This window comes from Xenopus laevis, chromosome 1S (genome assembly GCF_017654675.1).
Source record: "Xenopus laevis strain J_2021 chromosome 1S, Xenopus_laevis_v10.1, whole genome shotgun sequence".
Lineage (NCBI taxonomy): Eukaryota > Metazoa > Chordata > Amphibia > Anura > Pipidae > Xenopus > Xenopus laevis.
This window is the reverse complement of record NC_054372.1, coordinates 58,114,914-58,140,355: the sequence shown is the minus strand read 5'-3', so window position 1 is coordinate 58,140,355 and position 25,442 is coordinate 58,114,914. Positions and strand designations below refer to the sequence as shown.

At 39.0% G+C, this 25,442-nt stretch overlaps 1 protein-coding gene across 1 annotated transcript; it reads left to right on the top strand.

Moving 5' to 3' along the window:
- The first annotated feature begins 8,969 nt into the window (after window positions 1–8,969).
- LOC108706713 lies at window positions 8,970–24,147 on the top strand. The gene is made up of 5 exons (XM_041579646.1): window positions 8,970–9,043; window positions 16,119–16,296; window positions 19,468–19,590; window positions 21,299–21,475; window positions 24,062–24,147. Exons 2-5 carry the CDS (start codon window positions 16,251–16,253, stop codon window positions 24,064–24,066), a joined length of 351 nt encoding a protein of 116 aa, XP_041435580.1. The 5' UTR covers window positions 8,970–9,043; window positions 16,119–16,250; the 3' UTR covers window positions 24,067–24,147.
- Window positions 24,148–25,442: the final 1,295 nt, after the last annotated feature.

The following is a 25,442-nucleotide window of genomic DNA, read 5'->3' as shown; positions in this document are numbered from 1 at the left end:
TATGTTTTGGGCTTCTGTATAAGCCCAACCACAGCCCTTTAACAGTAAAGGTCTGTGTCTCCAAAGATGCCCCAGTAGCTCCCCATCTTCTTTTTCTGCTGTCACTTACTGAGCTTAGGAACGACTCACAATATACAGTACACATAGAATATAAATGTCACAATCTATAACTGATTAGTAATTAATGCAAATAATTACTACATAGCAGCACAGAAACCAGTGCAATGAGGCCAACCTCATTTTCTGCTTGATAATTTGTGATCTTTGTGAAGTTGCTTATACTTTAATTTTGCACATTTTTATTTTGGGGTCGACTTGCCCTATATCTAATAAAGTCCACACTAATGAAACCAAGTCTGTTTCTATGCGTAGGTACCATTACATGCTAAAGTAATTTTATATTAAGATCTTTTTCCTGATATACTGTAGCAGTTCAGTTTTCTCAGTATTGTTATTGATTGTAATTTTTTGTTTCGAAGTTGCAGTTAAATGGTCAAAGTTTGTTTGATAACTTAACATCACTAATGTTCTTCCATTTTATTAGGATTTGGAGCCAACAATTAAAAAACAAATACAGGAACTCAATGTAATGGAAAATGTCAATCTTCTCAAAAGACTTCACGCTTTAGAAACAGTAAGCAAATACATTACAGCAAAGCAAACTATATATAAGACATAAAGGAAGCAAGTTATGAATTTTAGGGACATATTTATCAAGGGTCGAATTTCGAGTTTATGGGAGTTTCTAAAAATTCCCATCAACTTCCATAAACTCGAAATTCGAATAAAAAAATGACTACTCGAAGTTTATTAAAAAAATGTAATTTATTTTATATTATATTCAGATGAATAGGATCGACATGCAAACTCAAATGGAATTCGATTTGCGTTTTTTTTTTTTTAAAAAAGTCCTCCAAATGACTCTAAATTGGTTGTAGGAGGTCCCCCATAGGCTAAAACACCAATTTGGCAGGTTTTAGATGGTGAATAGTCAAATTCAAATTGTTAAAGAGACAGTACATGATGAATTAAAAAATTCAAATTTCGAAATTTTTTGAAACTCCAATCAAATTTTTCCCTAGTCGAATTACACTAAAATAAACCTAATTTTTTTTTTAATTCGAATTCAAAAAGACCAAGTCAAAGTTTTTTTTGGTCAAATAGGTCAGTTTTTGATCGAGTAGGTCCGTATTCAGCCGAATTCGAATTGTACAAATCGAAGGAATACTGCATTCAATCTAATTAGTTTCTACGTTTTTCGCCAAAAAAACTTAGATTTTTCAAAGTCCACCAATTGACTACAAATAGGTCATAGAAGGTCCCCCATAGGCTAAAACAGCAATTTGGCAGGTTTTAGATGGCGAATGGTCGAGGTTGAAACAGTACATCATAAATTTAGATATTCTAATTTTTGAATTTTTTTCAAATTCAAATCGAATTTGGACTGTTCCCTAGTCGAAGTACACAAAAATAGCTTGGAATTCTAATTGAAAATTCACCTCGACCTTTGATAAATCTGCTCCTAAGACTTGCCTCAACCTGCCAATGGAAAGACGGTTTAGGAAATGTGCAGCATGACAGGTTTCACATTAGAATATTGGTAATCCAATAAATTAGTAGTCACTTCCTCAGTATCAAGAATACTTAATGCATTAAAAGATTGCATTTCTGTGAATAATCAGACTGTTCCAAAACTTTGGGCTTCCACCAAAAGGTGGAATGCAACATTTGGGATGAAAGCTTATATCCTGTTCTGCTTTCTCTGATTGGGCCAGAATTATAGCAGGGTGATGGTTTTGACAAGGTTTTCTAATATCTGTGACCTCTTTATGAGGTAAGTTCAGCAAGTAATGGGGATTTAAGTCCTACCCAAACAACTGAATTAATACAATTAATAAAGGTGTTCTGGTTTTAGAATATGAAATCACTGAAAAATATTGTCTCCAGCCATGGTGAAGACCTCGAAACAGTAAAGGTCCAACAAGGAGTGGAAGGAATAAAGGTATTAACAATATTATTCCTTGGAAAAACTAGTATAAAAGCTAAAACGTTTATATTGCATTATTCACTGTATGTGTAAATGTGTTTGCAAGGATTAAGGGCCACGCCACACCAGAAAATCAGTTTTATTTTGACAGGTGTCAAAATATAAATATATAATAAAAGGCACTAAGTTTGCCAAAGTGCAATAACCCATGGCAGCCAATTAAAAAGGCAGCATATACTGGTCATCTGTTAAAAGCAAATATCTTATTGGTTGCTATTGGTACCTTCACTTGGGCAAATTTTTATCACTAATGGGGGGGATAATTTTAGTTTTCTTTTTTTTTTGAGGGCGACAAGTTGTTGAAGGAGGAATACAAAGGGCTTGAAACAAGGGTTTTGGGTGGAGTGAACAATTGCACATATAGGGGCAGATTTATCAAGGGTCGAATTTCGAAGGTTAAAAAACCCTCAAATTCGACCCTCGAAGTAAAATCCTTCGAATATCGAATGAAAATCGAACGTTTCGAACGATTTAAAGCGATCGATCGAATGATTTTTATTCGATCAAAAAAAACTCTGGAAGGTCCCCAAAGGCTAAAATTGCAGTTCGGTATCTTTAATGTGGCGAAGTATGAAGTCAAATTTTTTTAAAGAGACAGTACTTTCGAATATAGAATGGTCGAATAGTCAAACGATTATTATTTCGAATCGTTCGAATCATTCGATACGATCAAATTCGATCAAATTTGACCAATTCAATGGTCGAAGTACCCAAAAAAATACTTTGAAATTCGAATATTTTGGCATTCAAACTATTCACTCGAGCTTAGTAAATCTGTCCCATAGTATAGGTAGTTGGGTAAAAGATCAGTTGAGAAAAGTAGTCAGATGATTTAATAAAAGAATATTCAATGGAAGAGAGAAGGAAGATCCCATCCATGCATTCCACATAAAATGTACACACACTACAAAGGACAGTTGGTACATAGGCATTTCTACTGCCATATTGAATTTCTTGCTCAAAAAAGGTGTATATGGGTTTTTTTTTCAACATTCATCACTGGCTACCTAAAAGTTCAACCTTTTAATTGACTTCAGTGCTAATCAAGCATATGTATAGTTATAGCAACAATCAAAAATTGTTATAGCAACTTTTGCATAGTTAAGTGGCATATAAAGACTTTAAGAATATATGACAGTATTAGAGGAGATACAAAGCAGAGGACGAATTTACTTCATTTTCTTCATGTAAAAGAAAAGGTTCTAAAAAGCATATGTAATTTTCACATTATTTTCCTTCCCCTTTTATCACACCTTTTACAGCATGAAAATGCACTGCAAAGACAGTTAAACAATATGAGCCGAGAACTGAATGGCTTTCACATTCGCCTGGAGGAGGTCAGTACAATTTGCTATTCAATTTCAATTATTTTAATGGAAATTATATGCTACTTGCACAGAGGATAGACTGTAATAGGCCTATGGAGTAGTCATAGATTTGTGTCATGTAATATAGTCTCATTAGAATGCATGCTGAAAGAAAAGCTCCCATTCTTTGTTTCTTGTTTGGCAGTACATTAAAAAACCCACATTTTTTCGGTTGTACGTCAGTCATTTTTTTTTGAATCCCCACATTCTTTTTTAATCCATCCTTAGAAATTGCTGGAGAAGAGTTGAACTTTATAATTTGCTGTATTGCCATTTGGCAGTAAAGAGAATCATTACTGACGTTTTAATGTCCCTCTATAACAAGTTGGGCGAGTCGAAGTTAAGTTTATGTATTCGACTATGGTGCTCTTGCCCCCAAAGGTATGGATTAAAATGGCATAGAAATAGGAGAAGAACCATTTTCAAGTGTTTCAATAGTGACAGTACTATCACTTTGGTCTCCTGTTCTAAATTGAGCACAGTTGTTGCGCTACATTGAGCTACCAGGAATAATTTAGTAAGAAAAATTCATTGTACAAGGTGCAAAAAAACACAATCTGAGAGGGACACCTGCAGCTTGGCCCTTAATGGAGAACTAAACCCTAAAAGTGAATATGGATAAAAATGCCATATTTTATATACTGAACTTATTGCACCAGCCTAAAGTTTCAGCTTCTCAATAGCAGCAATGATCCAGGACTTCAAACTTGTCACAGGGGGTCACCATCTTGGAAAGTATCTGTGACACTCACATGCTCAGTGGGCTTTGAGCAGCTGTTGAGAAGCTAAGCTTAGGGGTCATCGCAAATGATCAAGCAGAAAACGAGGTTGGACTGTAATATAAGCTGATGCTACAAGGCTGATTATTAAATTCTGATGCTAATTGCAGGACCCTCAAGTGGGCCCCAGAACCCACCTCTAAACCAGACAGTAGCTAGTTTCAACAGTGATCTACGTATATTAAAGAATAGGGTGCACATGCCATAAATAACATTCATTGGATTTAGAAAAAAATTTAGTGTAATTACATCCGATTTGTTTCAAAGTGTAAGTGCAATTGTGTTAAAAGTATCTTCACCTGGTAACCACAACAACATTGGAATTCTGAGAAAATAGACTGCATTGTGGTTAGCAAACATGGCAAATGCACGATGCTCACTGCATTTGTGGTCATAAATAGTGATGGGCAAATTTGTCCTGCGAAATTTGAAAAACTGTGAAAAATTAGCTAAACGCAAATTTTGACGCTCGCGTCAATTCTGATGCTCGTGTCAATTTTGATGCCGGCGTTAAAGTCAACGTGTGTCCGAATAATGTTGACGCACAACAGTTTTTATGCAAGCGACTTTTCCAACGCACGTCCAAAAATTTTTGCCGGAAATTCAATGCAAATTCGCACCCGCCGAATGTATTTGCCCGTCACTAGTCATAAATGACCCCTTATATGTAAGTCTGGATCTCACAGCCTTATGCACCATCTGCAAGCCCTTCTGGATTGTAAGGGGGGTATTAATGTGACCTTTATCTCATATCTATAGAGTATATGTACACTAACTTGATATGTATGCTTGAATGTATGTATATATGTGTATATACATTCGTTATTAGAGTCTTGCATTTTCAATGGCTTAAACCTCTAGAATAAAGTATGATCACAGTCTAAACACCCTTACAATGAATTAACTAACTTTTGCCACTAGGTGCCAGCTTGTGATCAGTATTTTCAGCTTTAAAAGAAACACGTAAATTGAATTTATATTTAGAAATAGTATTGTTAGCAGAAGAGCAAGACTAATGAATCTAATGATGTCAATTTTTATTTTACATGTAGACTAATTAGAAGATTCATGTAATAACACTACGCAAAGTACTGGAGGAAAGTGAAATCAAATATAAACATGCATATATGAACATGGCAATTTCCTACTGTGACAGAATTAAATAGGTTTATGTCTAAACAGCTGCTGCTACAGCAGGCTTGAACACTTACCTAACCAGGACACATCTGTTCCCCTGTGCAAATTATTTTACTAGCTACCCTCCCCCACAAAAAAACACTTCCTATGTTATAGTTAGGGCCATTTAAATAAATGGGCAAAAGATGCATTCGTCCAGGCCCCAAACACTATCTGACACCCTCTGCCAATAATGATTTTAGCAGGGAATGGCTACTCACTGCGCCCTCCCCAAGTGCATTTGACTTTTCTTGTCTATTAAAAGAATATTTGCTCTTTTAACACTAATGTTTTGCTTCTGTTGTGTGGTAGAAAAAAAGGTAGAGATTAACAAGTGAAGCAGAGGCTGTGAAAATAATGTATTGACACATTTCTTGAGCTACCGAATATACAAAAAAGAACAGAAAGATAAATAATTGAATTCAATTTTTTTTGCGGGGGGGGGGGTATATTTTATATTGCTTTTAAAAGAAATATATAAGAAAAAGACCCAAAGAGATGATGAAGCAACAAAGAGGTGGAATGTTTGTAGAGTGAGAGAATTAGAAAGAAAGAAAGAGGAGCTGCCTATAATGAAAGAATATATACTCGAGTATAAGCCGACCTGAGTATAAGCCGAGGTACCTAATTTTACCTACGAAAACTAGGAAAACTTATTGACTCGAGTATAAGCCTAGACACAACTACAGCCCTGTCTCCCAGCAGCACACATTCCGCCAAAGCGACCCCCCCAGCGATCAACCGGACTTCTTTGCAAAGTTGATGGTGACAGAGAATTGCCAAACGAATTTCTGTGTGCATTGTCCCACTGTCCCACTACCATGTGCAGAGGGTGCTGTTTGATATTGCCATCACTGTTAATCCTTCATATAACCAACAGAGGGCGCTGTGTGATTTTGCAGTCACTGTTATTCTTTCATATAACCAACAGAGGGCGCACTGTTATTCTTTCAAATAACCAACAGATGGCGCTGTGTGATATTGCAGTCACTGTTATTCTTTCATATAACCTACAGATGACGCACTGTTATTCTTTCATATAACCAATAGAGGTCGCTGTGTGATATTGCAGTCTCTCCCCAAGCGAACTGTTGGTATAGGAATGATAAAAAAGTGACTGCAATCTCAGCTACTGCCCACTGACTTGAGTATAAGCCGAGGTAGACTTTTTCAGCACATTTTGGATGCTGAAAAACTCGAGTATATACAGTATGTAAATATTTTATATTAATAGAAAGTTTTATTTGAATAAATTGCCGTTTCCAGATAATTAAAAGTATTGAGCTTCGACGTTGTTATGGATTTCTGCAGTCTGGATGTCTGGAGATCTTGAAGGGGTGGTTCATCTTTATTAGCTAGCAACTTTGCAATTGGCCTTCATTATTTCTTTTTTATAGTTTGTTCTTTCATTATTTGCTTTCACCATCTGTCTTTCACCTCTTTCAAGTTTCCAAATAAATAGCGGTCACTGATCTTAGAATCCAAAAAAAAAAAACTATAGCTCTGTGAGACTACCATTGTATTATTTTTACTTTTCATTGTTTATCTTTCTGTTCAGTCCCTCGCCTATTTATAATCCAGTCTCTCATTCAAACCACTGCCTGATTGCTGGGGTAAATAGGACCCTAACAGCCGCTGGTGAAATACCAAACTGGATAGCAACTGAACAAATAATAATCAAAAAATGACAAAAAATTAAAAAAAAAATATCAAATGCAAATTGTCTATGAAGTCTACATCATACTCAAAGTTAATTTGAAGGTAAACTACCCTTTAAATAAAAGACCACCAAGCAGCCTACATCTATTTACTAATTAATGATTGTGACATTTATGGTATTATAACTGTTTTTATTCTCTTGTTGTTCTTGTTGAGCCATTGTTGCTAATATAGCAAAGTATTTCAGGGAATATTTTTAAAATACTGGCATTTTTCTTTGTTTATGATCAAAATAGAATTCCAAACTTGCTTAACCATTTCAATGGCTGGTGAGACAGTTGTATTTTTACTGTAAGCGTATAGAGAGAAATCAAAATACACCACATACTGAAAGAAAGACGGGAAAAATCATTATATGCCGTTAGAGATGAGGGGCAAGGTGGGCCAGGTTACCTTTCCATGACAAGTGGCTAATTGTGTGCGCTCCCTGGGATAAGCCAATAAGTTTTGACCTTTCTTCAGTTCCTGTTTCAGCCCCTTGTAGCCTTTTTGATTCAGTTAAACCTTCTAATTGATGGTTTCATGCGTAGGGTAGGCCTTCTGTTCCTTATTTATATACCGTAGCACTGACACATTAAGAAACTCTTTACGGGGGCGCATGCGCAACATGACCGAGTGAAGACGCTGTTCTACGTCGCTCCGCAGTAAGAGGCCTTAAATCCCTGAATATGGGCAACTTTTGGCACACAAACGATCGGGGAATCCCGCAGCTACACCCTCTGAAAATGGGGAAAAAGAAGAACCTAGAACTGACAGGCACTTTGACGCCATTTCTCAACAAATCTGCGGCACCTAACAGGCACCGGCGGGCCCAAAATGGCGGCGCAGACTCGGATCCGGAGCACGCTAGCCCAGACAAGGTAAAAAGCTCTCACAAGCGTGCAGCTTCGCTTCACAGACTGGCAGCCGCTGACAAGCCTCGCAAGTCTAGGGAAGGGGGAGACAACTCTGATGGCTGCAATGCTTCGGCTTCCAATTCGCCCCAACCTGCGTGGTCTCCCACCCAGCATGCACTTACGACCACGGACCAGGTGCGTAGGGTTGGGACTGATATGGGGGATCAGACTACGAGCCACTCCTCGGCCTCCAGCTCTCCAGGTGGGGCCCCCTCGCATACACTGCCCCAGCCTACACGTGTAGCTACTGACGTGCTGAACCAGGCCAAAGATGGCGGCTTGGATTTGGCCCCTATGCTCCCTCACGCCCACGCACCCCAGACAACTGGATGGAAACTTCCTTGAATAGGGCAGATGACTCCTACACTTTTCGGCCTGTTACAGCTGACATACTTGCACTTCAGCTCTCGGCCCTATGTAATTCACTGACTGCGATTGCGGGTGCGGGTGCAGTTAAAGACGCAGTGCACGAATTTCAGACTGAGGTTCACTCACTGGGCCAAAGAGTGGATAAGCTGGAGACTATCTCAGACAACTTGATAGTGCGACATAATGCCCTAGAGGACGACCAGCTCACTATACAGGAAGAACTGGCCAATCTCAAGTCACACTGCGAGGATCTGGAAAACAGAAACCAAAGGCAGAATTTGCGTATACGAGGTGTTCCTGAAAGCATTCTGCCAAAAGATATCAGGCACTACCTCAGAGCTCTGTTTTCCAAACTCTGCCCAGATTTACCTGTTGATTCTTGGAGATTTGATAGGGCCCACAGAGCGCTGGGTCCTAAGAAACCAGGCCCGGACTGAGAATCTGTCTCTTCGGGCATTTGCCCTAGGGGCCGCTCTATATTTTATTTAAGTGGGCCGCTCCTCACCTGGAAAACAGCATTGATTGCGCAGAAGCTCTTTCAATTCAGCCGATGGGCTCTAGGACCGCTGCGCCATCCAATCTCTCTCATGGCTCTGCCCCTCCCACTCCTCTCTGGTCTCACGCTGCTGCTGCTGCTGCTGCTGCCGTGCTGTGTGAGTCCCAGCAGCTCAGCATGGAGTACACTTTGGTGTAAGTAAGGCCCCACAGTATTTATATTTCTTATCTGAAGAGCAACCAGTGTCTGGCATTACCTTTTATTTTAACTGTAACCATGTACATTAAATCCAGTTTTAGTAATAAAGCTATGCATAGAATCATTTCCATTGTACAGTCAGTTCTATTGGGGAAATCAGAGCACAATAATAAAAGCCACATAAGTTCAGTCTGGGGATCCAGCCAAAGATTCTATTGGGAGGTGCAACCAATAACTTTATTAACAGTGGTCCATCTTGTAAAATCAATGCTTATTTAACCTTATATTGCTTGTTATTAATGAAATAAAATGGCAGTTGCATTAAGTTAATAGAACAATTCTGTGCCTGTACAGATAATATTGATTTCTCTGTAGTCAATTCAAAGCTGGATGTGATTGAGAAAGGTTCTGCTAGTATGCCAGTGCCATCTGTCAGTTAAATCTATGGGAACAAAATAACTTTACTGTCCTAGGCCAGAGAAAAAAATAAAATGTGAAATAACAGCAAAAGAGCAGGTTTTAGTTAAGTGTGGGGGGAGGCTAACAGATGCTGCTTAGCTCAGGATTTTTACAACTGCACAGTGAGGCCCCCGTTTCCGCAGATCCTACTAGGGGCTGTCCACCTTCACCCAGGACACATCCTGGCCTCCCTGGTAGCAATGGCCAGGATGGAGGGAGAGCAATAAGCACTATGGGAACAAGCTTTGTGGGGCCTTCAGGTACCTAGGTGAGGGATTAATAGCAAGCTACTGGCATGATGTTCCCCATGGCATGTGAAAATCAGCTAGGGGGAATGTGCCACATTGAGTTTGGGGAGAGTTACTGGAGGAGAAAGGCCATGACAGAAGCCTGCATTTTTCTCTATAACAGGGAGAAATTGTGCCTATAGTAACAGTGGATAATAGTCTCTGGGAAGGGAGTGTGACTGTGGGATAGCAGGTATAGTAGGGAGAGAAGGTGCCTATAGTAACAGATACCCTACAGTATAATAAGGATATTAGAAGGGGTTCTGTACCATATAAAGACACAAGGCTGCAGAATATTTAACATATTTTACATGTATTACACTTAAGTGAGAAAGGCAGCCCTTTATGCACATAATTCTTTGCAGTTTTATCCCAATAAATGAGTGGATGTGTACAAGATGATCATAACTTTACACGTGGGCTGCTTTGATGTTTTTGCCCGGGCTGCTTTTTACTCCCAGTCCGGCCCTGTAAGAAACCCAGCCAGTCAGCTCCGAGAGACATTGTACTCTGTTGCCACTACTTTGAGAGTAAGGAGAAAGTACTTCAGGTGACACGGAACTCGACACACATTGAATTTCAAGGGGTGAAGCTGCAAATCTATAACGACATATCCCCCATCACGTTGGCCAGAAGAAGGGACTTTAAACCTGTCACTCAGCATCTAAGAGCGCACAACACCCCATATCGATGGGGGTTCCCCTTCAAATTAATTGTCTCCATAAAGGGCCAGCAACACTTTCTCTTTGACCTGCAGAAAAGCAATACATTTCTGACTGGGCTTGGCTTGCCTACTTTGCCGATGCCTAAAGATGCTGCACCTTCAAGATCCCTTCGGATGACTCCGGAATGGGAAACGACAAGCTCTGCCAAGACTCGGCCGCCGTCTACCCCTCCACACAGATCTGGCTCTCCCACTTGAGACAACCTTCGACGGTTACATGTTGGTTTTGATCTTATGGGCGGTTTTGAAGCTATGCGGGATTTGATCTACAGTGTTTGTTCCTAGCAAGCCTTTCCTGTGGAGGGACGGACACCTTCCCTTGTTGTTTTTTGCCTAGACGCTTCTCTTGACACTGATACTCGGATGGGGTATCTCTGTAGTGTCCCAGGTTACCAGGTTCAGGTAACACCATTGCTTGTACATATTTTGTGTTTCGTTTTGTTTATTGTTATTTTTGATTCGCTACATCCTGAGCCACCTTCTTTTTTCCTCCCCTCTACGAGCCCTGGATTGCACACCTTCCTGAGCCACGCTGGTTGCCTTGCTATCAGGGCAAACAAGATATCGGATATACCACCTCTTTTCACTTTTTTGCTCATTTCTGCTTTTGGATTATCGTTTGGTAATTTACAGGGGTCCATGTTTTCAGTAGACTCTGGACCTTCCACAACGGGGCGGAATAGTACCAATATTGGCCTACAGTGGACGGTTATATGCTTTGATTGGTTGCTTCCTATGATTACTGTTGATTTTTATGTCTATTTTTCTGTGCAATGTATAATTTCACCAGCGTATGAGCCTTCTAACATAGCACTCTCACCCACTGTTTTCCGATGGTCCGACTATTTTCTTTGAATGTGAAAGGATTTAATAGTCCCAGGAAAAGAACACTGGCTTTGAAAGAAATCCAGAGGTTTAAAGCTGAAGTGGCGTTCCTCCAGGAAACGCACTTCAAAGCATCTGACAATAATAAACTTAACTCTTCACAGTACCCTAGAACCTATCAGGCATCTGGCCCCCATAAGAGAGCAGGGGTCATGACTCTGATTCATAAGGATTGCCCCTTGACGATAACTAATCACATCGCAGACCCTAACGGTCACTACTTGCTGTTAAAGGGCTCATATGTTGGTACTCCTATAACGTTGATCAATGTTTATGTTCCCAATACCAAACAACTTCGTACGATACGCAAAGTTTTGTCATTGGCAACCAAACATTCCTCCACGATTCTACTAATAGGGGGTGACTTTAATTTAATTTTCTCTGAGATGGTAGATAGAGATGTCTGCCCCTCACGCACTTCCCCGGTTCCACGACAGGCCAAACAGTTCCGCACTGTTATTAGATCCAATGCCCTGTTTGATGCGTGGCGTATTGATTACCCTAGAGACCGCAGAAACACCTTTTACTCCTCCCCTCATCAGACCTCCATGAGACTAGATTATTTTTTTGTATCCCAAAATTGTCTGAAATATCCGACCACCACTTCTATCCAGGCTATCTCATGGTCGGACCATGCTCACATTACTTTAAATATCTCGATCCCTCCGGTGATTTCAAAGCAGCCTCATTGGAGATTGAATGAAACGATTCTCAATGACCCTCACACTAAGGAAGTCATTGAGAATCATCTGAAAGAGTATTTTGTGCAGAACAGGGGGTCTATTGAATCTATAGCCTTAACTTGGGAAGCCCATAAAGCTGTCATTCGGGGTCACCTTATCTCAATCTCTACTGCTAGGAAACTTACTAGAAGACAACAAATTCACAAATTGGAATCCAAATTATATCAATTAGAATCTGCAGTACACCATAACTCCGACCCGGCTCTGCTGCAAGAAATTTGCGCTTTACGCACCTCTTGCCCTGCTAGATGCAGAGAAAACACTACTTTGGACTAAGCGAAAGTATTATCAAATGGGAAACAAAGCCCACACTTTACTAGCCAACCAGTTAAAAAGGCGAGCCAGGCAATCCCAAATTTTAACGATCTGCCCCAGCAACGGGGAGGCCACCCACAACCCCACTCAAATTTCACAAGCTTTCCATTCCTATTACTCCACACTATATAATCTATTTCCATCATCCTCCCGAGCCACCGATACCAAATCGCAATATCTTGCTCAGTTCTTAGAGGGGTGCCGCTTACCCAAACTGACCGAAGAGGACCTGGAGAAATTAAACAAGGAGATTACAGGGGATGAGGTTATTGACATCCTCAAAGCTATCCCTCTCCACAAATCTCCAGGGCCTGACGGATTCACTAATACATATTACAAAGTCTTTCGGGATACCCTTGCCCCTATTCTGGCTGAGCTCTTTAACACCTTCCTGCAGGGCAAGGAACAAATTCCTACCTCATACATAACGGTACTTCCCAAGGAGGGTAAGGATCTGACACAGTGCGGAAGCTATAGGCCTATAGCGCTTTTAAATTGTGACTTGAAAATATTCACTAAAATACTGGCTCAGCGCCTAGCCCCACTCTTGCCCAGACTGATAGATTCTGATCAAGTGGGTTTTGTGATGGGACGGCAAGCGGGTGATAACACTCGCAGGGCCATTGATCTTATTGATATTATTCAATCACTCCGTCTGTTGTTTTGAGTCTGGATGCGGAGAAAGCCTTCGACAGGCTGGATTGGGCATATATGACTAGGCTACTCCAAGATATGGGATTTTGCGGGCCTTTCCTCCAAGCTATCAAATCATTATATACGACCCCCTCTGCCTATCTGAAATTGAATGGTGATGCTGGCATGCCTATCCATATTAGGAATGGTACACGGCAGGGCTGCCCACTTTCTCCTCTGCTTTATGCCCTCAGCATAGAACCGTTGGCTGCCAAAATAAGGGACCACCCAGACATTGCAGGAATTACAGTGGGGTCCGACACATATAAGATATCACTTTTCGCTGATGATGTCCTGCTCACTCTCAGTAATCCTTCTATCTCCTTGCCTAATCTACACCACACATTACAGGAATATAGCTTCGTGGCAGGATACAAGATCAACTGGGCTAATTCGGAGGCTCTCATGTTTCACGTAGGTGGTCAGGCTAAAAGGGCGCTCCAGGAGACTTTCCATTATAAGTGGCAGACATCACACATAAATTACCTAGGAGTAAAACTGACACCACATTATTGCCAGGTATACCAAGCGAATTGGTAGATCGGATTCGGAAAGACATGCAAGATTGGGGGTCCCATAGTATATCTTGGTTTGGGCGTATAGCCGCTGTCAAAATGACAGTGCTTCCTAAACTTTTATACTTGTTTGAAACCATACCAGTTCACCTCCCTGTCACTAAATTAGGCCATATTCAGAAATTGATACTTAAATACTTATGGGGAGCGACAAAACCCAGATTGCCGCGTTCAGTGCTCTTAGCGGGGCAGCATCAGGGGGGCCTTGCGGTACCAGACATAAGCAAATATTACGAGGCTTCACACCTGCACCAAACTCTGGCCTGGTTACAACCTCAGGCGCCTACTAAGTGGGCATGATTAGAAGCCACATGGACCCTCCCCTACCATATCAGCAATCTGATCTTAACTAACCACCCTAGAGTCCAGCTATCAGCATTGGTCCCGAAGCCTATAACTTTCACCCTCTCGATTTGGAAACGTTGCATAAAGAAATATCGGATTAGCAAATACCCTTCTGCCTTACTGTTGCTCTCTGCTAATCCGGACTTCCAGCCTGGCCAAGGGCCATCATACCAATTGGATTGGGCGGCTCATGCGTTTAGTAGGATACATGATTTTACTAACCCGCTGAGGAAGCAGTTATACACATACGACGAATTGTTTAGAAAATGTAATTAGAACACGGGGAAAAAGCTGGAATATCTCCAGATTAAACATTACATTACATCTTTGTTTGGGCAACATCCCCAGATACAGCTGTCTCCATTTGAGAGAATATTAGGTAGCGGTTTCCCTTACAAGGGGCTGATCTCACAATTATATAGCCTACTCAATGCCATCCCGGACGAGCCATTCCCTAAGCACACTTATATGCAATACTGGGAAAAAGCTTGGGGGAGGGAATGGTCCCATTCCCAATGGGGGAAGATGTGGGAGAACGCACGGAAAATGACGGTGTGCACCCAGCAGAAAGAGAGTATTTATAAAACGATGATGAAGTGGTATCTCACCCCGGACCGCCTCTCTAAAATGTTTGCTCAGTGCAGTCCTATGTGCTGGAGGGGCTGCCTACAAAAGGGCACTCTATTTCATGTTTTATGGGATTGTCCGAAACTAACACTTTTTTGGAAAGATATTATTCAGCTGATAACGAAGGTTTTTAAAAAATCTCTGGATATTGAGATGCCCCATTTGCTATTAGCCCTCCCTGTCACTGGTATAGGCAACGCTGGTCAAAGGTGGGTTAACCAGGTGTCGACGGTGGCACGGTTGGCAATCACCTCCAAATGGAAGTCCCCTGCACTTCCCACTATTCGGGAGGTTATTTCTAGGCTTGACAGTAATAAAAAATTTGAGGAAATGACCTCCCGAATAAGTAACACATTGCATTTACATGATAGAGTCTGGGGTAACTGGAACTACTTCCTAACCACTGCAGATGCTCACTCTTACGATAGCTGATGATTCCTTGTGTCTAATTGTACATGTGTAAGGGACTGGCTCCCTGGGCTAGCTCCACCTTGTATACTTGAAGGCATCGAGTAGGGCTGGCTCTTATTTTTTGTTAACCCTTCCCCCCCCTTGTTTGCTATCTATGATTTTTCTTTCCACGGATGTGTATTGAATGTAACCAGCGTTTGCTTGTAATATTCCATTGTTACTTACCTTAACTGTCTGGCATCATTGGAAATGTCTGTACTTTTCTTGTTTTTATGAAAATCAATAAAATGCAAGTTACAAAAAAAAAAGAAACTCTTTACAAAGAATATTTAATCATTTACAGCAATCTCCAATTACAACCTAAACAGTACCTGCAGGTATGGGATCTGTTTTCCGGAAATCCTTTATCCAGAAAGCTCCGAATTATGGAAAGGCCATCTCTCATAGAGATTTATCTAAATAATCCAAATTTAAAAAAAATATTTCCTTTTTCTTTGTAATAATAAAACAGTACCTTGTACATGATCCAAACTAAGATATAATAAATTCTTATTGGAAGCAAAATCAAGCTTTTAGGTTTATCTAATTTTTATATGATTTTCTAGTAGACAAACTATGAAGATCCAAATTGTAGAAAAATCCATTATCCAGAAATCCCCAGGTCCCAATCATTCTGGATAGCAGGTCCCATACCTGTACTTGATCCCAGCTAAGATATAATTCATCCTTAATGGAGTTAGAACAATCCTGGGTTTAATTAATGTTTAAATTATTTTAGTAGTCCTAAGGTATGGAAATCCAAATTACAGAAAGACCCCTTATCTGCAAAACCACAGGTCCTCAGCATTTTGTAGTTAATACCAGCTGTGTAAAAATCTTTCACTACATTTTACAATGGCTGAAAATGAATGCACACCTTTATTTATATGCAATTGCTGTTATTTTGATCCATTTTTGCTGTAAAATATTATACAGACCTGAATTATATTTATTCTGGTAATGCACAGGGGCTGGACTTGGCCTTCGCACAGATATCCCAGCTCAGAGATGATGTCTTTTTTCTTGAAAATACTGTAAATTACTCAAAGCAAGAGCACTTTGGTACAAAAGAATCTACACAGAAGCCACCAAAGAAAGAAATGATGACACAAACAACTACTCACCTGCTTCCAATTGTACCTCAGAGTAAGTATCGTGATTTATTTATGTTTTTTTAAAGTGGATATTTAAGGGGTTGCAAAGCTCAAAGCAGGGTTCAAAAATACAAAAAAGGCCACCAAGGTCAACCCTCCCAATGATATACATACATATTTATACAGACTATACACATGTATAAACCATATACACTAGTACCTCTACTTAATTAACTCACCAGGAAGAACCACCAGGGCTAACTGCTATCTGTCTAAAATACCCTCTAATGTACTTATAAAGAATAATCATGTCCCCTCACAAGCGTCTTTAACAACCCCAGCCTTGACAATCTACCCTCATAATTTAAGTCTTCCGTCCCTCTAACCAATTTAGTTGCACTTAGTCTCTGCACTCTCTCCAGCTCATTTATATCCCTCTTAAGGACTGGAGTCCAAAACTGCACTGCATACTCCAGATGAGGCCTCACCAGGGACCTATAAAGAGGCATAATTATGTTTTCATCCCTTGAGTTAATGCCCTTTTTTATGCAAGACAGAACTGTATTTGCTTTAGTGGCTACAGAACTGCATAACTTGCAGTTTTCACCTCATTTGACATCAGATCATCAGCAGAAACAATACTGTGGAGACATTACTCCAAAGAGACAATGCCAACCAAAAGCCTATGTTTGTTCTTGATCCTGTTTTAAAAATGAGTTTATTTTATTTTGTACAAAATGTATTTTTGCAAAAAATAAAATGCTTGCCAAGTCAAATAAGCACGCCTGTGTATTTGAGGTAAAGGTATAGCTGATTGAAAATAACAGTGGGCACATTTGTATTGGTTGTTATGGGTTATTGCCCAGGTGGAAACAAGAAGTTGGAGCAAGGTGCTCAAATGGTCACGCATGGATCAGACGAATGTGGAGTAAAAAGTAGAAATCTTTATTGGTATAAACTACTCATGCCTGACGCGTTTGGTGTCAGACACTTAATAATAGGCCTATGACTCGCGTCATAAAAAAGGCATTCAAATCATTAGTTACTGGACTTTTCACAAATCTGAATGTATGAATGTTGGGTGGAAGATTAGTAACGGGACTATGAAAGACTAGACTGCACAGGTGTATGTGTACAAGCATGCAGTGTATATATATATATATATATATATATATATATTCTCTTTCCATTTACTCATAAATGAATGTGCAAAACACATAATTTTCACTATATGATAATGGCACATTGTACCTCTAGAGTGTTCACATCAGGGAATTAAAGGAAAACTATACCCCTGAAGAATGTAGGTTTCTATAAAATATATTGCATAAAACAGCTTATATGTAAAACTGTGCTTCATGTTAATACACCATTTTCATAATAATATACTTTTTAAGTAGTATAAATAGAAAATTGCCATTTTTAAGAAACAGTGCATACAAACAAACCATATTTGTTAGGTCACATGAGCCAATTAACAGCAGAGTTCTGTCTTTTGCTTCCACACTTCTTCCTGTTACAGTTAGAGCTGCAGTATTTCTGGTCAGGTGATCTCTGAGACAGCACTGAAAATATCATAAAATGGGGCTCAAGGGAAAAGATGTAAAAGGGCAATATTTACTGATATTTATATTCCAGTTTGGTAAGATTCTTTGAAAAAGGAACCTTTTCTAATGTTATATTTGCCATACAAGCTCCAGTTTGATCACCATCGCTACAGTTTTAACTTTACTAATGCATGAGAAAAGTGACTCCAAATGGATTCAAATCAAGTCACTACACAAATGTTTACATTTCCTCTGAGGCTATTTCTTATCAGTTATTTGGCACTTCCCATCTGTGTATAGTTTGAGTAAATATATGAAATAGAGCCATTATGTCAATGAATTATTACACACTTGCACACATACAGTATATATATATAGAGAGAGAGAGAAATACACACTATACAGACACACACATACTATATCCCTTTTACCCACAAGAAGCAGAGAACAGTGTTACAATTCAGTTTGTGTAAAGCATTTAAAGAATAAGCTCTTCAGCAAACCAATGCCACACTAGGGGGCACATTTACTAAGGGTCGAATATCGAGGGTTAATAAACCCTCATCCCCTGGGAATGAGAAGGAAAGGGTGGTCACCTCGCACACCCTGGCCGTCCGAATCTTGTGAAACCTGGTGCTCGATGAAGGGGGTATTGGCAGCCTCCACGACAGACAGAGAAGTAGAAAATCACCGGCACAACAGGATATTTCTAGCAGGGAAACCCTTGCTCATTTATTTGCGGATGCAACGTTTCGTGGCGTAACCCCTTACGCCCCGAAACGTTGCATCTGCAAATAAGCGAGCAAGGGTTTCCCTTCTAGAAATATCCTGTTGTGCCAGTGATTTTCTAGGGCTGAGGAATGAGTCACGAGGGGGGAGATTGCAACAGGATATTTGGGCAGCATGGATTTGTGACTGTAGCCTCTTCGGATCAGTGAGTAAAATAAGAGGCGAGTCTGCATACTTCTATGTTAGGAGTGTGTGTTCTCCTGATGATGTCCTAAAATGCGTTCCATACAGACACTACCTTCAATAGTATACATATACAAGAAGCACGAGGCAGCCAGTTACCAGGGGCGGCAAAAAGCCGCCTCTGGTAACTTTAAGAGCCAAATTTCCGTTTTTTAAAACGGAAATTCGGCTCTTCTAGCGCAGCGAGCGAAATAGCGCTCACTGCACTAGCGATGCGGCCCCTCCTCCACCCGCTCCGACGCTGGTAGTTAGAAGAGCGGAGCAGGAGGAGGGGCGGCATTGGGGCTGCTGCCTCAGGCGGCAGCAGCCCCTGGAACGTGCCTGACAAGAAGTATACTTTGTAATGAATGTTTATGCCAAAGTTGCTTAGAACAGCAGGTAACTGGTGCTGTTACAGTAGCTGAAGAAAACATATTACTGGACTGGTGCCGAATGTTATTATATGATCCTCTTGCACTGTCCAGTAGAATTAAGTCTAGAGCAGCTGGACTTACAGTACTTGAATACATAAATCATCATAGGCATTACAATGATTATTTGCATCAGAATTTAACAGGGATGGCTAAAAAACAACTTCTGCACCAAGAACCTGGGCAAGGATAAAGCAACTGACTAAAATCTTTTTGTAAAGCCTGGTTATGGCTGAGATGTAATTTTATCACTAAGCAAAAGAATACAATAATTATCATTTCCAACTGTTATAGCTGGCATTCAGCTTTTGCTGAAGGATACTACGAGAGACTCAACCACGATGCCTTTGTCAAGTCAGAAGGAAATATCTGAAGACATATTTCAAATATCAATACCCTTCTTGAAGAGTCGGTCAGGTAACATATTAAACATAAATACGTTTTTTTTTAAGACATTAACATATTTTCCATTATATTTCCTTTAAAGATACCATTAAATATTACTAGGCCTAGCAAACATTTTATTAAAAATGGAACTTCATTCTACTGACTGTGTTTAGACTTACTGTACATTCTCCCATGAGCCATAGGTAGTTAGTTCTATGGAAGAAGGCAAAAAATGTGAGGTTGTTCATCTTCCAACACTTTTTTCATTTCAGTTGTTTTCAGACAGTTCACCAGAAATAAAGACTTTTTCCAATTACTTTCTATTTACTATGTGTCACCATTTCTCTAATATTGAAGTGTAAAGTTGAAATTTTCACCTTCTAAAGCAGCTCTGGGAAGGGCCGCTGACTAGTGACGTGTGGGCCGGCCCGATACCCGTAGGGGTCAGGCAGTTTCGACCCCCGCGCAAATTGGGCCGGCCCACACAGCGGGCCCTTCCCAGAGCTGCTTTAGAAGGTGAAAAATTCAACTTTACTGTTTTTTTTATTGGTGGGTGGACGGGTCAGGCAGAAGAGACGGCCGCTGGCCATGAAGGTTTTCTGTACAAGTGAACTGAGTGGATTCTGGGAGAATACACTGACAGGCAAGGTAACGGCTATTAGAGCATCAAAACCAGGAAAAAAATGCAGTGCAATTACAAATAGCATTATAATCATTCCCCAAAGCATAGGAAAAATTATAGATTTCCTTTAAGTAAAGAGATAGAGATGAAGTAGGTTATTTATTAAAGTCCTAATGGTAAAACTCAAAATATTTGATTTTTTTTTTTTTTACTATAAAATCCAAATTTATTAAAGTCTGAATCTGAATATCCGGCATCTCAGACCTGCCAAGGTTCTATATAAGTCAATGGGAGAGGTCCCTATGCTATTTTTCTGTGGTCTGCACTGGAATTAGCCTGAAAATAAGATTTTGATAAATAACCCCCGAAGTCTTTTGCAAGGCTGAAAGTGCAAGATCAGACATAGACACTAGGAGGAAAAATAGTTAGATTTTCGAATGTTTTTTTTTGGCTACTTCGACCATCGAATTGGCTACTTTGAACTTCGACTACGACCTTCGACTTTGAATTGAACGATTCGAACTAAAAATCGTTCGAATATTCGACCATTCGATAATCGAAGTACTGTCTCTTTAAAAATTTCTTCGACCCCCTAGTTCGCCACCTAAAACCTACCGAGGCCAATGTTAGCCTATGGGGAAGGTCCCCATAGGCTTTCTAAGGTTTTTCTGATCAAAGGATAATGCTTCGATCGATGGATTCAAATCGTTCGATCGAACGATTATTCTTTCGATCGTTCGATCGAACGAATTGCGTTAAATCCTTCGACTTCGATATTCGAAGTCGAAGGATTTTAATTCGGCAGTCGAATATTGAGGGTTGATTAACCCTCGATATTCGACCCTAGGTAAACGTGCCCCTAGGTCAAGTGAAGCATGTAGAACAAAATATATATATATATATATATATATATATATATATATATATATATATATATATATGCTGTATATACACTTTTTGTCAGACAAATGCAAAAACAAGAGAACTCAAGGCAGGTTTTAATAGAGGAGTGGAGATAAATTCCGGGAAGTCATATTATAATCATATCATAATCATATTATAGTGTATAGTTATAAAATAAGTATTAATTAGATATATTTTTTCTGATTTGGTTAGATTTCCAAGTATTCTTCTATGGAGCAGACAAGGATGCAAATGGCTTTCTTACATATGATGAAATTAAGAAAGTGCTTGGAGACGAGACTCCAATCGAAGACATGCTACTTCAATTTGACAAAGATCAAAATAGAATGTATTCCTACACTGAACTCCTCAGAACATTCCATCTTAAAGGTAAGGCTTTATCCAAACCTTTGCTTTTAATACCAGTTTGTGGCATAAGCAAATGGACAAAAGTATACATAAAAAATCTAAATATTAGTGTAGCACCTATTTGGCTGTATTTAGACAAATACCCACTAGTATGATAGAGCATTGGCTACATGCGACTTACACAACAGGCTTAGGGCCTTCACCAAGTGGAAGCTATCCCTTTAAGATGTAGCATATCACAGAGGAGGGATAGCAGAACATGATACAGCACAATGAAGACTGTCACTCCCATAAGGCATAGTAGTCAAGTGTACATCAGAAGTCAGATATACCTTTGTGGGGATCGGGATCACCAGTGGAGTAGTTAGGGAGACAAAGTCTAAAGCCTAACACCCTATCCACTGAAGCCTTTGGGAAGCTACTCCCTGCTACTATCCTTGATGGAGCACACAGCTGCTATATAAAGGTGACTATATCACTCTCCTAGAGAGTCTATTAAAGATCTGCCCTAATGATAGCTAACCTCGTTCACAGGGTTTCCTGGTTCCTGACTTAGTCTCCAAAGCTACAGGTCCCTTCGGGGCGAATGGCTTTACTGGGGCCTTGGTGATTCCAGGCTCAATGGGAAACACCTAGCTGCACAGACACCAGGAGCCAAAGAAGAAGAGGCCACTCCCTGCACAACACTATTTAGCAGTGTGGCAGGAAATGGTATTACACCCTTTGACCAATAACAAATGGTGTACTATATGAACTGTTACGGGGCTTATACCCAATAATAACAGATATAAGAAAAGTATAAGAAAGGTAGGGAATTAACTCTATAGGGGGCATAGCAAACCTATAGGTCCCTACATTAGTGTAATTAAAAAATGCTATGTTTATCCAGCACTAGAAACTCATGATTGTTGCTTTCAAATTACTGGTAAGTAAATGCCACATGCTGTTGAAGGCTTTGTATTGCATTAATCTATAAATAAAACTGCATGCATCAAAAACATTAGTTATTTTTACTCTGAAAAAAGACTTGTTGTGCAGTAATAGTGAATACTCGGCAGCCATCCTCACCCTGGAATGCTATCTATCCAAGATATTCAACTTGCTTGCTGAAAAGGGGAGGACTTAATAAACATGTTACTTTGAGTAAGTACTTGTTACAAAGCACAACATCAATAATGACTGTAGGGAACACATCTCTCAACTACATAGCTAATCCTTACTACAAAGTAAAAGGGATGCTCCTATTTTTTAGGGATTGATAATAGCATGATTAAACTGCATTTTTTTTTTTTTTGTTGAACTGTTCTATCTTCTTTTCTCTCTTTTCACACTCACGGGCACACATTTAAATCCTTGGTGATAACCCATTAATTGCATTCTTCAGGCTTGGACACATCGTTTTAAATGTACCGTAGGATAAAATTAGAAATGGGTTTGTTTTTTTACAACATCGTGCCATCCCCTGTGCTATAAATTGACTATAATTTCCAATCTTTAATACTACTTTGGTGAATGAAAATATTAATTTGTATCAAAAAGATGAATATCTCTGTGTGCTTCCAAACGTTATAACACTAGTGAATATACATATATTCACAAATATTTTATTCAGATATGGACAGTAATGTTTGAAAGATATTTAGCTTCTCAACTCGTAATGCTTAGAACAAACCAATAACTTTTCAATGACTGTAATCAACCCAGTTCAAACATAAATTCAAGTTCAACCTTTTAAACCTATATAAAACCTGCCTAACTGCTAGGTGATCCAGAGGAAGTTAAAAAAACAAAAAAGTTAATAAATCTCTATATTCATCAGTCATTGTTTTTGCACTAATTAATCTCCTCTATAGTTCCAAACACCCCAAAATAAGTCCCTCTTCAGCAGCTACCAGTGAGTCCCAGAACTACAGTACCTTACCCTCCAATGCACTGAAATCTAAGATCCAAAATCCATTTCCTAGTTTTTATATCTAATTAAAAAACAATTGGTAAAAGTAAAAGCCATTTCTACTGTCATTTTTGAAAAGTCTGCCACATGTCAAACTGATATCAAAAGCTCCAAATGAAATAGCTTGACTTTACATATATAATAATACAACTTCCATTGACTTATTCACTAGCCATGAACTAGGCAGTTTTTAAATGCCAACTTTCTATATTCGAGTGTTCACGGTTTTTGCATTTATTAAATCTCGAAAGCCTGTGTTTCAGAAACTCGAAATTGCAATCACCTCTTCCCAGTGAAAATCTGCAGAACCCCAATATCCTCTTATAACTTCCAATATTCCAGTGGTGTACATGAAAATAGCTTTTTAGTATGCCACTCCAGTACCTCAAAATGTCCCAGTCAATTCCTTAATAGCCTAATTTTTTCCCAGTGCTGTAGTAGCTCCTGGACTTCCAGTGTCCCTTGTTCTGTACCCACCGAATCTCCCACTGTATCCTTGTACTCTCATAACATTTTTAGTGTGCTATTACATATGTTTATGTGTGGTTAATTCTCTAATTTAAATACCTTCTACATTATATGAGTTTTTTGTATTTCTAAGTCTCTTTAATGTCACTATTAATGCATTGATGGTTTACTGTATATTTTAATTTCAGAATAGAAAAACACAAGAGAATATGAAGAAAGCAACAGGCAAGGCAGCAACAGCAAGGCAAAAGGCATTTAATGATTGCTTTGTTCCTTCATAAAGATCCTGAATCATGAGTGAAGAAGTACACGTTATTTTTTATAATTAAAGGGGGGTTTATTTTAATTACTTCATTTAAACAAACAAAAAAAGTATGATTCAAAGAAACAAAATTCATGTTTTTAATAAACTCAAATGAATGTTAAGGCATTCAGGTAAACAGTTTTCTCTTTTTTCCAATTTCATTAATCTTATGGGATTGTATTGTAATGAAAATTGTACATTAAATGCATGAGTCTGGTGTCTGTTGCATGTTCTCTAAGTTTCCGTGATTTTATGGTTATTCATAAAACATATACAATTTATGGTTATTCATAAAACATAGCCATGTTAGTTTTGCCAAAATGTTTCCCAATTCTGTATTTGAAGCAATCCAATGATGTATACAGTATAATAATAACAATAATGGTTATTAGTAATTTTTCTAATATTAGTTTTAAAAAAATACTTTTTTTCTGGTTTACTTTTTCATTATGGCTGCCATACAATTGCGCACACATCTATACATTTACATCTAATGTGTGTTTCTCATTCAAGAGAAATCAAATTTTTTTTTAATGGTTAAAAAATGGTGCAAGGATACAAAACAACCCTAATTCAGTCTTCAAATTAGTTGAGTAGTGTGAACATTTGTATTTAATGTCTGCATCTGTATATATAAACATATGGCACTTGTATTGGTGCCTCTACATGTTCAGTTTATTGTTTGGATTTATATAAACTACTACTGAATATTCTGTTCAATACTGTCAGCTTTTTCATGCCATTACCTCTATTCATTGCTACATACTCCAGTTATTTACTACAGGATTTCTCCTTTATATCTGACACATTGCTATATCATGGAGTCACATTAACTGACCCACCACCATCACATTATGAAACACCAATGCCAGTCATTTGTAGCACAGACTTATAATATATGTAGCACTACTTTGTTTGTTATTGATCGTAAATAGACTGATAGTGTAAGGCTTGGTCTGTAAACAAGGATGCAATTCTCTCCATATACAATATTCTTTAAGTATTATAAAAAGAAATCCATAAAACAACCTACCAAATTATACTCCGACATACTAATGTGTACATATAAATGGGAAAAAACCCTGTCGTTTAATGTAATAGGAAGACAAACATCATATAGTTATCACATATATTTATTGTACACGTTTAGTATAAAGACCCGGATACTCTATTACATATATTATGTAGCTCTTGGGGGAAATAACACTGTCTCTTTCCATTTCATTAATAAATAAGTTATCCTCAGTATCTACATACATCATGCA

Bases quoted from the DNA above. Each gene is read 5' to 3' on its own strand.
- LOC108706713 (XM_041579646.1), top strand. From the start codon at position 16,251: ATGATGACACAAACAACTACTCACCTGCTTCCAATTGTACCTCAGA. The intron at 16,297-19,467 runs GTAAGTATCGTG...CAACTGTTATAG, and splicing joins GCTTCCAATTGTACCTCAGA to CTGGCATTCAGCTTTTGCTG. The intron at 19,591-21,298 runs GTAACATATTAA...TGATTTGGTTAG, and splicing joins CTTCTTGAAGAGTCGGTCAG to ATTTCCAAGTATTCTTCTAT.